Below are 13,759 nucleotides of genomic sequence, written 5' to 3' on the forward strand. Positions count from 1 at the left end.
CATGTTTTACCAGATAAATAAATAATTTAAATGTTACTGGATGTAGCAAGAGAAAGGCCATCCATCCAGCATTCTAACCGCCCACTATCTCAATATTCTCCCGCGTAAAAAAATTCCAGTGCTTTCATTTCCACTCAACAGGCCCCTGTGTGAACGTCAATCACGTCTAAATGTAACCTGGAGAGTTAACGGGGTCTATTCAAACCGGACGTTTTAGAGGACATCTCTCCCCTGGGTGTGCGTCATGCCATTACCTATTAGTTATTTTCCTGTCCTTTCCTGGAAGACCTTCACTGTCTGCTTCTACACAACCTGTCACCTTTATTGATAAACCAAACCCACCACTCCCCTTCAGTTTCTCACGCCCATACCCCCACCCCCCTCTGACGAATATTCCTCTCATAAACCACACCGGGGAATTACACACGGGTGGCGTGGATTACGTTGAGTTCTAAGATTTTTCAAACCAGGATCTTACCCATTATTCTCTGGAAATCCAGTTGGTCGCTCTTTTGCAACCACCGCCCGACGTCCATTTAAGAGCCAACTATAAAGGTAGGAGGAACACACACTGTGTCCTGGATAGGGTACTCCCTCGTTCTCCAAACAATTGTCTTTACATATATGTTTCAACCGGTTTGTTAATTAACTGTCGACTCAGATTTCATTCAATTAAAGTAGAAGCCATTAGCTGAAATTACGTTTAAGTGTGTGTGTGAGAGATCGGCGGGTCTTTGAAAGGAAGTCGATATTACTGCTTTAGCCGCTCCTGAAACCCTGCCGTCAGCAAAAATTAAACCTGAAAAGTGATTTGATTTTGGTGGTGTGGCACGAAAGACACATCCAGTTAAAATGTCTCAGCACTTTATTTTCCTAGTAGGGCGCGCTCTCCGCGATGCGTAATGCGCCTTTTACGCACATGTGAAACCAGTGTAGAACATAGCCTTTTCTACATCTGATAAAACATGGTTACAATCACAATCCCTGTTTTACTTTAAACATTATTGTAAAACCCATAATCATTCGTGGGTGTATTATGTAGCCTACATGATTTTGGTTAACATGTAAATAAAACAAAATATTCAACAAAAGAGTGGAAAGGGAGAAAGCTCAAATGGTCAAATAATATTATAGCCAATACAAATTCAACTAATTATTATTTTGCCAATTATGTAATAAAACAGTTACATCTGTTTGTCTTAAGAAGATACACGTTTGATTGTGCGTCTGATGACCACTTTACCGGGAGTGGCTGAGTGGCTTTTTCCTCTCCATCCCTGGCGCAGGTCTCAATGAAACGCCGTACCTCACGCAGAGACTGATCACGGCAGTGGAAGAGGATGGCCGTCCACGCTGAGGGGATCGTGGCTATAGTGATCTTCTACTTGCTTATTCTGGCCGTGGGGATATGGGCCGCGTGGAAGAACAAAAATTCAGGGGTGTCGGAGGGCCAGGACCGCAGTGAAACCATCATGGTGGGCGGGAGGGACATTGGGTTGTTCGTCGGTGGATTCACCATGACGGGTGAGTTGTGACATGTTTTTAGACTTCGCGACTTGGAGAGAGATTGTGGCAGGGCTGGGTTGGCTTATAACATTTAATTCATGATTTGAAAACCTACAATTGTTTCCTATGAGGATGGTTTACATTTAAATGTGGACTTCTTCCTAAATTGACTGAATTGTTGGAGAGGAATTGCACCTTGCATTTATTTCCAAATATTTCCGCTGTCAACTTTAGAGACAGTTTAGTGATGGGGAAATTGAAATCAATCATGTTCCTCATGACACAATGGAAACTGACGTAATAAGACAAATGCCTGTATGACTGTTTTTCCCCACACAGCAGTCAGACCAGCACCGCGGACCGGTTTTACGCACGGACCTTTATCAACTGTTGCGATAGGCATCGCGAAAATCAATTACCTAAATTTCAACGACAGCTGTTGTATCGAGTTGGAGAACACAATGTATCGACGGGCTATTGTAAATGCACACCGTCTCATTATCAGAATTATTCCCTTGTTTTAGTGAGAACAACATTAATTGACGCCAAAGTTAATTAAAGACCCAGAGCATTTCCTAACTAATCTCTTTGATGCTATTTTAATAACAGACCCCGGAGGTGCAGGCTTTTATAGGCGCGAAAAGTCATCAATTATTTATTTTCCGCCAGTTACAGAAATGCTCAGGAAAATAATGGTGGCCAAATTGATCTATGTTAACCGTTTCATAATTTACCAATCCTGACATATTCATTAGCTTTATTAACTGGGAATAAGAACTAGGTTATTAACGTTCTGTGATTTATTCCACTAAATATATCAGATTTGACATTGTTTGTATGATTGGATGTTAGTTGTGTGATTAATTTGAAGGCTACAATGTGGCTCTAAAATTATGTCTATGAAAAACATAAACTATAAAGACATCGCAACAATTTGAATTTTTTTTAGGCAAGCTTATTAATGTGTGTTAAATGTTTTAAACTATGTGATGAACCTCTCCTCCAGCTACATGGGTGGGCGGAGGCTACATCAACGGGACGGCAGAGTATGTCTACCTGCCTGACTACGGCCTTGCCTGGGCACAGGCTCCCTTTGGATATGCCCTCAGTCTGGTAGTAGGTAAGGACACTAACCAATTGTGTTGGGATTCATCATCATCAATGAAGGATAGTACTGTCGTTCCACCAATTAGGTGCCTTTTGAGTATAGTGTAACTTTCACCAAATGTATACATTCTGTTCAACTTCATAAAAAACGAGTTTTCCCATCTCAAGAGGTTAAATAGAAAAAATACTATAGTAAGTGTCTATTAGCCTAAGTGTCAAATATAGTAACAGGGTTGACTGTAACAGTGTTGAAAATGTCATCTTATATCAGCCATAAATCCCCTTGCTAAAGGGTGATGGCAGCGTGTTGTGTGCAACAGGGAGGGGTCATTGAATGCCAGCTTCACAAATCATTTAAATTGTGAGAATATTTCTAGCCTGGCTATCTATGGGTAACAGCGTTGACGTGAGAATATTTCTAGCCTGGCTATCTATGGGTAACAGCGTTGACGTGAGAATATTTCTAGCCTGGCTATCTATGGGTAACAGCGTTGACGTGAGAATATTTCTAGCCTGGCTATCTATGGGTAACAGCGTTGACGTGAGAATATTTCTAACCTGGCTATCTATGGGTAACAGCGTTGACGTGAGAATATTTCTAGCCTGGCTATCTATGGGTAACAGCGTTGACGTGAGAATATTTCTAGCCTGGCTATCTATGGGTAACAGCGTTGACGTGTTATGCTTGACCCTCTCAGTTTTTCACTACAAAACACCAGAAAATGGCCAAAAAGAGTAGAACCAGCTCACCTGCTTTCACACTATGATTTGACTATTAGATGTTCATTGTTTCTCACCATAGTAAAACAAGAGTTCACTTCATGTAACAGGGTTGACATTAAAATGAGGCACAGGTTGTTGTTGTTTTTGAACCTTAAAATGAATCACTAATCATTTTGTGGGACAACCCAGTATCTCAATGACGATGTTGGTTAATGGTGTCTCTCTCGTGCTCCAGGTGGCCTGTTCTTTGCCAAGCCCATGCGCTCCAGAGGTTACGTCACCATGCTGGACCCGTTCCAGCAGATATATGGGAAGCGCATGGGGGGGCTGCTCTTCATTCCCGCGCTCATGGGGGAGATCTTCTGGTCTGCCGCCATCTTGTCAGCCCTGGGTAGGCTTGGGAACCATACGATTTTAACTCCATTATTCAAATGAAAAATCCTTATTGAAAAGGGAGAGATGAGGAAAATGAATACGCTATACATTCTTCAATAATCAGGCGTTAGACTGTAGCACCACATGTTTATTTATTTGACACATCAGACCTGACTTCATACCTGCTGCTGATGTGTGTGTGTGTCCCTGTGTTTTGTCTAGGAGCTACTCTGAGTGTGATTGTGGACATTGACATCAACATGTCGGTGGTGATCTCAGCCCTGATAGCCATCTTCTACACCCTGGTAGGAGGCCTGTACTCTGTGGCCTACACTGACGTGGTGCAGCTCTTCTGTATCTTCCTGGGACTGGTGAGTCCAACACAAAGCGTACTTCCTCCTTTGCCATACAACTCCAGGATGATGTACTCTCCAGCGCTGATCATGGTGCTGAAACCCCCCCACCCTTCCCCTCATCTCTCTCTCTCTCGCTCTCTCTCAGTGGGTCAGTGTGCCGTTTGCCCTGTCCAACCCAGCGGTGTCAAGCATCAGTGTGACAGCTAAAGAGGCTGTGTACCAGACACCCTGGCTGGGTAAGATAGACTCAGCAGACACCTGGATGTGGATCGACAACTTCTGTCTTCTGGTATGTCATCAGTCACTATAATCATCAGTCAATTATATTGACTATAATGTAATTATGCTTAGGTTAGGAGTAGGTATTCATTATAAAGCTGTGCGTTGGTTTGTTGTGTATTGACTGTGGTGTTTCTGTCCCTAGATGTTGGGGGGGATTCCGTGGCAGGTGTATTTTCAACGGGTTCTCTCTGCCTCTTCAGCTACGTACGCCCAGGTTCTGTCCTTCATCGCTGCCGCTGGTTGCCTGGTCATGGCTGTCCCCTCCGTCCTCATAGGAGCGATAGGGGCCTCCACAGGTAAACACACATACACACGCACACAGGCACGCACACACTCACATATACACAGGCACTCACATACACACACACAAACATTTGTCTCACACATATTTTCTCATTCATTACGTTGTTCATATCCATGAATCCACTCACATTATTTACTAATGGGAAGTATGATAAAAAGCCCCATCTTTCTCTATTAGCTTGTTTCTACAATGTATCTCAGCTCAGATGTATACACCAGTAGGCAGGATACAGTGGGATGTAAACAACACCAGACGGCTCCTGTCATACAGCACGAAGAGGGATTCATTAGGAGATGTGATTTCTGTCAATAGTACATCAGGAGGAATACTAATTAATTAGGTTGATCTGAAGATTCTTCATCAAAGTCACTGTTAATCAACAGCTGTTTGTTAAAGTCCAGAAGTGAGAAGGAGAGTGAGACTGACTGACTAGGGGTATGACAGACATGGACGAGTGAGGAGAAGGGGGAAGTGGTAGAATGGAGGGGGAGAGGAGGTATTCAGATGGCAGATATATGTTCTGGTGTTGTGGGGATTTATTATTTATTCCTGTTGAGATACATGCAGTTCCTGTCATCACTGATGAAATGACAACGTTCAGAATAGTGTCATACTATGGCTTTGAGACTAGAGATATTTTCTAACAGACAGATTGAATCACATCTGTTGTATGTACGGATTTGAGTAAACCCTGCCCATATACATTTGATAAACCCTGCCCATATACATTTTATAAACCCTGCCCATATACATTTGATAAACCCTGCCCATATACATTTTATAAACCCTGCCCATATACATTTTATAAACCCTGCCCATATACATTTTATAAACCCTGCCCATATACATTTTATAAACCCTGCCCATATACATTTTATAAACCCTGCCCATATACATTTTATAAACCCTGCCCATATACATTTTATAAACTCTGCCCATATACATTTTATAAACCCTGCCCATATACATTTTATAAACCCTGCCCATATACATTTGATAAACCCCGCCCATATACATTTTATAAACCCTGCCCATATACATTTTATAAACCCTGCCCATATACATTTTATAAACCCTGCCCATATACATTTGATAAACCCTGCCCATATACATTTTATAAACCCTGCCCATATACATTTTATAAACCCTGCCCATATACATTTTATAAACCCTGCCCATATACATTTTATAAACCCTGCCCATATACATTTTATAAACCCTGCCCATATACATTTTATAAACCCTGCCCATATACATTTGATAAACCCCGCCCATATACATTTGATAAACCCTGCCCATATACATTTTATAAACCCTGCCCATATACATTTTATAAACCCTGCCCATATACATTTTATAAACCCTGCCCATATACATTTTATAAACCCTGCCCATATACATTTTATAAACCCTGCGCATATACATTTGATAAACCCCGCCCATATACATTTGATAAACCCCGCCCATATACATTTGATAAACCCCGCCCATATACATTTGATAAACCCTGCCCATATACATTTTATAAACCCTGCCCATATACATTTGATAAACCCCGCCCATATACATTTGATAAACCCTGCCCATAAACATTTTGGCCCAAAAGTACGTAAACTACTATGTCTGTTGTATTCCCCAGACTGGAACCAGACTACATACGGGGCAATTCCTCCCAAAGAGAAGGACCAATCAGATATGATCCTGCCCATTGTGCTGCAGCACCTGTGCCCACCCTGGATCTCCTTCTTTGGTCTGGGGGCGGTGTCTGCCGCTGTGATGTCATCAGCGGACTCCTCCATCCTTTCAGCCAGTTCAATGTTCGCCAGAAACATCTACAAGCTGGCCTTCAGACAGTCTGTGAGTGCACACACACACACACACATACATAAAGTGGGGCAAAAAAGTATTTAGTCAGCCACCAATTGTGCAAGTTCTCCCACTTAAAAAGATGAGAGAGGCCTGTAATTTTCATCATAGGTACACTTCAACTATGACAGACAAAATGAGAAAAAAATCCAGAAAATCACATTGTAGGATTTTTAATGAATTTATTTGCAAATTATGGTGGAAAATAAGTATTTGGTCACCTACAAAAAAGCAAGATTTCTGGCTCTCACAGACCTGTAACTTCTTCTTTAAGAGGCTCCTCTGTCCTCCACTCGTTACCTGTATTAATGGCACCTGTTTGAACTTGTTATCAGTATAAAAGACACCTGTCCACAACCTCAAACAGTCACACTCCAAACTCCACTATGGCCAAGGTCCAAAGAGCTGTTAAAGGACACCAGAAACAAAATTGTAGACCTGCACCAGGCTGGGAAGATTGAATCTGCAATAGGTAAGCAGCTTGTTTTGAAGAAATACACTGTGGGAGCAATTATTAGGAAATGGAAGACATACAAGACCACTGATAACGATCTGGGGCTCCACGCAAGATCTCACCCCGCGGGGTCAAAATGATCACAAGAACGGTGAATGACCTGCAGAGAGCTGGGTAACAAAGTAACAAAGCCTACCATCAGTAACACACTACGCCGCCAGGGACTCAAATCCTGCAGTGCCAGACGTGTCCCCCTGCTTAAGCCAGTACATGTCCAGGCCCGTCTGAAGTTTGCTAGAGAGCATTTGGATGATCCAGAAGAAGATTGAGAGAATGTCATATGGTCAGATGAAACCAATATATAACTTTTTGGTAAAAACTCAATTCGTTGTGTTTGGAGGACAACGAATGCTGAGTTGCATCCAAAGAACACCATACCTACTGTGAAGCATGGGGGTGGAAACATCATGCTTTGGGGCTATTTTTCTGCAAAGGGACCAGGACGACTGATCCGTGTAAAGGAAAGAATGAATGGGGCCATGTATCATGAGACTTTGAGTGAAAACCTCCTTCCATCAGCAAGGGCATTGAAGATGAAACGTGGCTGGGTCTTTCAGCATGACAATGATCCCAAACACACCGCCCGGGCAACGAAGGAGTGGCTTCGTAAGAAGCATTTCAAGGTCCTGTCGTGGCCTAGCCAGTCTCCAGATCTCAACCCCATAGAAAATCTTTGGAGGGAGTTGAAAGTCCGTGTTGCCCAGCAACAGCCCCAAAACATCACTGCTCTAGAGGAGATCTGCATGGAGGAATGGGCCAAAATACCAGCAACAGTGTGTGAAAACCTTGTGAAGACTTACAGAAAACGTTTGACCTCTGTCATTGCCAACAAATGGTATATAACAAAGTATTGAGATAAACTTTTGTTATTGACCAAATAATTATTTTCCACCATAATTTGCAAATACATTCAGAAAAAATCCTACAATGTGATTTTCCGGATTTTTTTTCTCGTTTTGTCTGCCATAGTTGAAGTGTACCTATGATGAAAATTACAGGCCTCTCTCATATTTTTAAGTGGGAGAACTTGCACAATTGGTGGCTGACTAAATACTTTTTTACCCCACTGTACATATGCAGGCACGCACAGTAAACACACAGGCAACACAAGATACATAAATGCACACAGATACAAACACTAAAGTCCCTCCTCCCCTTTCCTTCTCCTTAACCCCAATAGGCAACAGACCGTGAGATCGTGTGGGTGATGCGTATCACCATCTTTGTGTTTGGAGCTCTGGCCACAGCCATGGCGTTGCTCACAGGGACAGTGTACGGCCTGTGGTACCTGAGCTCCGACCTGGTCTATGTTATCATCTTCCCCCAGCTGCTCAGCGTGCTCTTCATCAAAGGAACCAACACGTACGGCTCGGTGGCCGGCTACATCTTCGGTCTGCTGCTGCGTATCGGGGGAGGGGAGCCCTACCTCAAACTACCCCCCTTTATCTACTACCCCGGGTGGGTGCAACAGGAAAAGATCCACCACCTGACTGGAGACGTGGAGTACTTCATCCAGCAACGCTTCCCCTTTAAAACGGTCTCCATGCTGGCCTCCTTCCTGGGTAACGTGGCCTTCTCCTACCTGCTCAAGTACCTGTTTGAGTCTGGGACTCTGTCTCATAAGTATGACTTCATGGATGCTGTGGTGTCCAAACACAGTAAGGAGATCATGGACAAGACCACGTTGGTCAGTAACGACAACATCATCCTGTCGGAGATGGCGCCGGTCAAAACGCACCTCAGCACCTCACTGGCCGGGGCGTTTACAAACACAGAGGCTCTCAGTGATGACGAGGAGTCCAGCCCCGAGTCCTTAAACAACGACCAGGAGTAGAGACCAGGACCCAAAGCCCAGGACCCAGAGCCAGACCTAGACCCAGAACTGACTAGAACCAGCCCTCCTGGGTACCTACCCTCCTGCAGAATTTTGCTGCAGCCTTGCTCTAACATACCTGACGCTACTAATCAGCATCTTTAAAAGCTCAACCAGGTGTGCTACAGTAGGGCTGGAGCAAAAGCCTGCATACCAATTGCTCTCCAGCAGAAGGGTTAGCCAGCCCTGATGTAGATCATTGAACCCAGGCCCAGACCATGTCTGTCCAGCCATCCAGCCCCGTCGTGTTCTCATCATATCAACCACTGACTGACTTTCTGCGAATCAGACGCCACGGCCATTTTAGTTTTCTGTTCTCAGTGCTGCTACAGTAAATGGAGTCATTATAAAGGTAAGGTAATCAAGGTATAAAATATAACTGTCTGTATGTGTCAATAGGGAGCTCTGAGATGGATGCCAGCCCAGAGGGTGATATAATGCAATATTTAATTGTGTGTGTGTGTGTGTGTACGTGTGTACGTGCGTGTGTGCGTGCGTGAACAAATTCATATCTATTAGTTATGTGTCTGAAATCAGCTTTAGATTATTTTATTTATTTATTTAGATTATTTCCTAATTTGCTTAGAATTAATTTATTAATACAGCAATACTGTTTTTAGGGTCCATACTTTAAATATATATGTCATTACAAATCATTCCAAACTGTTGATTGTTTTTTATCTTGATAGCAAAAACACAACATTTCAGTTTGTTTTTATGTTGTGTGCTCATAATCTAATTTCCACACAATAACCTGGTACAGTTCAGAATACTCAGTGTTAACAGTATTTGCATAGTAACCGGATTTGAACAGAGCTGAGAAGGGAAACTCCTATTCCATGTTGTCCATGTCCCAAAATCCTCCTCTCTGCAGGTGGAGAGGTTCAATACTGTGCTGTTGTGTTGGAGCGGAACACTTGCTATATTTCACAGTCTTACATCACATTTTTACTGAGAAACTACCGTGTGTCAGCAATATAGGTGACAAGACATACAAATACTGTATTAATGGCTATACTGGTTGAAAGTGGACCTAGCTGTGGTTTTCATCCATCTGCATCAGAAATTACACCATATTCCCTATATAGTGCACTACTTTTGGCCAGAGCCACATAAGGTTAGGTAGTGTGCTATATAGGAAATAGGGTACCATTTGAGATGGGCCCTATAATCGTTTGTTACCTTCTCTAAACTGTTATTGAGTGCAGAGCAGCAGCAGAGCGGCAGAGGGGTTGGGGAGGCTGAGATTGCTCCTCCAGGGATCGTATCAATAACCCGTTTGCACGAACGATTCGATTCTTCTCCGTCCGTCTGCCCCAAGAACATCTGATTGGTGTTCCAAGCTGGTTATGAGCTGAGACAGGGAAAGAACAGCACTGGTTGTTTTGGTATCAGTGGTTGTAATGATTGGAAGCTGAGCAGGTCCTATGCTGAGTGAATGATAGGTGAATGCTGACAGGGCCCGGCTCTAGCCTTTTGGGGAGCCCATGTTTTATGTTTTAAACTTCATTTCCTGAGATTCTACAGGAAGTGTAGTGAAAATGTTCCAATTTATAACACATTTCATGCAATAGTACACATTTTGCCGTGAGGCAGAGAGATTGTTTTGCAGTTCTACTGCAATTTTATCCATTTTTACCATGGGGTGGAAAGATATTTTTGCAGTTTTAAAGCAAATTTCCTGCAATTCTACACATTTTGTAATGACTTATTCCATGTTAATATGATATCTCACTGAGAATGCCAAACAAAATCAATGGGGGCCTGCTGGAGGTCAGGCCCCCTGGGCATTTGGTATTCGGCCATGATTACTACAAGTTTAGATAGCTGATGAGTTTAACTACCACTCTAAAAATTGTTAGCTGACATGGCTAACTGAGTGGCTGTCAGTAGCTAGGTTTCCATCCAATTTCGACAGATTTTCATGCAGATATTCTAAAACCTGCATAAAATAATATGCTTATTTTGCACCAGAGATGTGTTTCCATTAAACTTACTTTTTGCCTTTAAAATACTGTGCGTGACGTAATGTAGATGGAAATAACTTTTGTGGTTCAATTTCCATTTAACAGTACCAAATGAAAAATAATAGTTAGATGGGTTTCAATCACATTTTCAGCTCTACTGATGGTTTTGTCACAAAACCTTTTGAGTTATATAATGTATTCACTCCGGTCTTGGCACGTGTGCTCTAGCCAACAGCTGGCAGATACAGTGCAGGTAGATTACCTATGTTATGAGATTATTATGGATAAGAGTGTGTTTTTCAAACGGCAGCCAGGAATCGATCATGTCACCAGAAGAAGACCCTCAATATTTTTTGGAAAGGAGCATCAAATTCATCACCTTGCACATTCACCCACTGTGCGATGTTCATCATAACTTATTTCAACTGCAGCCTAATAAACTGCATGATTTTCCGAGTCGTAGTGGGAGGACCACACAATATATCATTGCATCACTCCAAGTTTACTTCGATAGGATGGTTATTATACCAATATTTGCGCATAAAGGCGCTTCCACTACCATTTCTCACATAATTCATTTTACAGACACAAGAAGATCACACCATGTTGAACCAACATTGTCTGTTGGCATTTATGAAATTGTATCGGCATTTCTTGTTTCCATCAGCCCAGTCGTGACTTGTTTATGCGTCAGGTAATTGATGCTCATGAAATGGCTGGATGGAAACGTAGTCAGTGAACTGACACAAGAAGAAAAAACTGCTGATACACTACCACATTTCTAAATTGCACCTGGTGTATTATACTATTCTAACTGTCAATAGTAAGTTGAGACCCTGACCGACTTCCTTTAAAAAACATTTGTGGGGGGACCCCCTAGCAGCCAGGGGCCCTAAGCTTATGTCTCTTATGCCTCGAACCAGCCCTAAACGCTGAGGAAGGTCTGTTGACCAATAGGTTGGTCAGAGAAAACATGTCAAAATGCAGATTTGAGATGCTGATGGGAAATTTGGTTGTTGTTTTGATGTTGTTGAGTATTTCTATTCTCTGCTTTACTCCTCTCAAATAGTATTTGTTAGTAAACATTTGCTGGTCTTAATATATCATTTTAATCTGTTTGAATTATGGCCTTAATTTGGGTAGTATTGGGAGCTGGTCTGATGCTATGCAAAGTGTCAGAGTGAACTTGTGTGTCAGGCAGTCTGTTTAGAATGTAATGTGAATGTAAAGTTTCCTCTCCTTCAACCAGGAGACCAGGCTTCATGCTGTCTTATGTGCTACAGTATCACTGGAAAACCAAATCAAAATGAAAGAATAAAAAACATAATCACATCAGTTGCTCGGCTGGCTATACTAAATGTGCTTCTATGTCGTAAATGGAAATATATATTTATGTGTGATACATGTATATACCAACAAAGTCAGCATATGAACAAATGGAATATACGTTTCAATGCAACATTATCAATTATTTATCCGTTTAATGAGGTGAAATTACAGCTACATAATTATTTATTTATTTATGCAGTGTCTATAAAATGATGGTGATTAATATGTGAGGTAAATAAATGATATTATTTAGCACATTGATCATTTGTCTTTCATTGTTTTTGTGTATTACATATAACCAGTGCAGTGTGAGAGCTATAAACAGCTGGTATAAAGAGAGTGCTGACTGGCTGATTTGATAGCTCTGGGTAACGTACCACGGTAAGCGAGACTGGCTGATTTGATAGCTCTGGGTAACGTACCACGGTAAGCGAGATGGGCCAAGGTCTTCCCTTTACTCTCTAAAAAATATTTTCAGCTCCAGTGATTTTGTTGGTATTTATGTGTAGCCCTACTTCTGTGATCTCCAATCAGGGCATCAAACCCACTTTTTAGTGAACAGTGAAAAGACAGACTGATTTCTCTGCTGATATGCCAATATGGGGGGGGGGGGGTGTGTGTGTGTGTGTGTGTGTGTGTGTGTGTGTGTGTGTGTGTGTGTGTGTGTGTGTGTGTGTGTGTGAGAGTGATTGGCAGCTCTGACAGCAGTGATGGTTATTATATTCTGTGTTGGTCTTTGATTGATGCCTTTTTCCAGAACCCCAGATGAAGCACTCTCCTGCCAAACAGACAGACACACACTGACGGCCTTCTGTAATGCCAAACAGACAGACACACACTGACGGCCTTCTGTAATGCCAAACAGACAGACACACCCTGACGGCCTTCTGTAATGCCAAACAGACAGACAGACACACACTGACGGCCTTCTGTAATGCCAAACAGACAGACACACACTGACGGCCTTCTGTAATGCCAAACAGACAGACACACCCTGACGGCCTTCTGTAATGCCAAACAGACAGACACACACTGACGGCCTTCTGTAATGCCAAACAGACAGACACACACCCTGACGGCCTTCTGTAATGCCAAACAGACAGACACACCCTGACGGCCTTCTGTAATGCCAAACAGACAGACACACACCCTGACGGACTTCTGTAATGCCAAACAGACAGACACACACCCTGGCGGCCTTCTGTAATGCCACACAGACAGACACACACCCTGACGGCCTTCTGTAATGCCAAACCAGACCACTGACACGCCTAACCTGATGCTTCACACTGACCTGAATACAAGACTTCCTCCCATGCCCTGACCCCATCTGGCCCCTGATCCAGTTAGCTCATTCATTTCAACAACCTTGTTTGGGGTGTGAAGTAGCAACCCCTGGGCCATGAACTCATCACAGAGTATTGGGAAAACCAAGGTCACTCCACTCCATCAGGATAATTAAACACAGACACAGTGGGTGATGTGTCTGATGGTGTGAGTTTATGTACATGCGTACAGATGTAGGATTGCAGGACTGTTCTCCGGCAACAGGGTGAT

At 42.7% G+C, this 13,759-nt stretch overlaps 1 protein-coding gene across 1 annotated transcript; it reads left to right on the forward strand.

The window, feature by feature from the left end:
* The first annotated feature begins 1,318 nt into the window (after positions 1 to 1,318).
* Positions 1,319 to 9,519, forward strand: LOC139380289 (high-affinity choline transporter 1-like). Its single transcript, XM_071122858.1, has 8 exons — positions 1,319 to 1,524; positions 2,513 to 2,626; positions 3,572 to 3,727; positions 3,934 to 4,082; positions 4,213 to 4,356; positions 4,492 to 4,645; positions 6,293 to 6,510; positions 8,214 to 9,519. Exons 1-8 carry the CDS (start codon positions 1,341 to 1,343, stop codon positions 8,865 to 8,867), a joined length of 1,773 nt encoding a protein of 590 aa, XP_070978959.1. The 5' UTR covers positions 1,319 to 1,340; the 3' UTR covers positions 8,868 to 9,519.
* Positions 9,520 to 13,759: the final 4,240 nt, after the last annotated feature.

The sequence above is a fragment of the Oncorhynchus clarkii genome, chromosome 22 (assembly GCF_045791955.1).
Source record: "Oncorhynchus clarkii lewisi isolate Uvic-CL-2024 chromosome 22, UVic_Ocla_1.0, whole genome shotgun sequence".
Classification (NCBI taxonomy): Eukaryota; Metazoa; Chordata; class Actinopteri; order Salmoniformes; family Salmonidae; genus Oncorhynchus; species Oncorhynchus clarkii.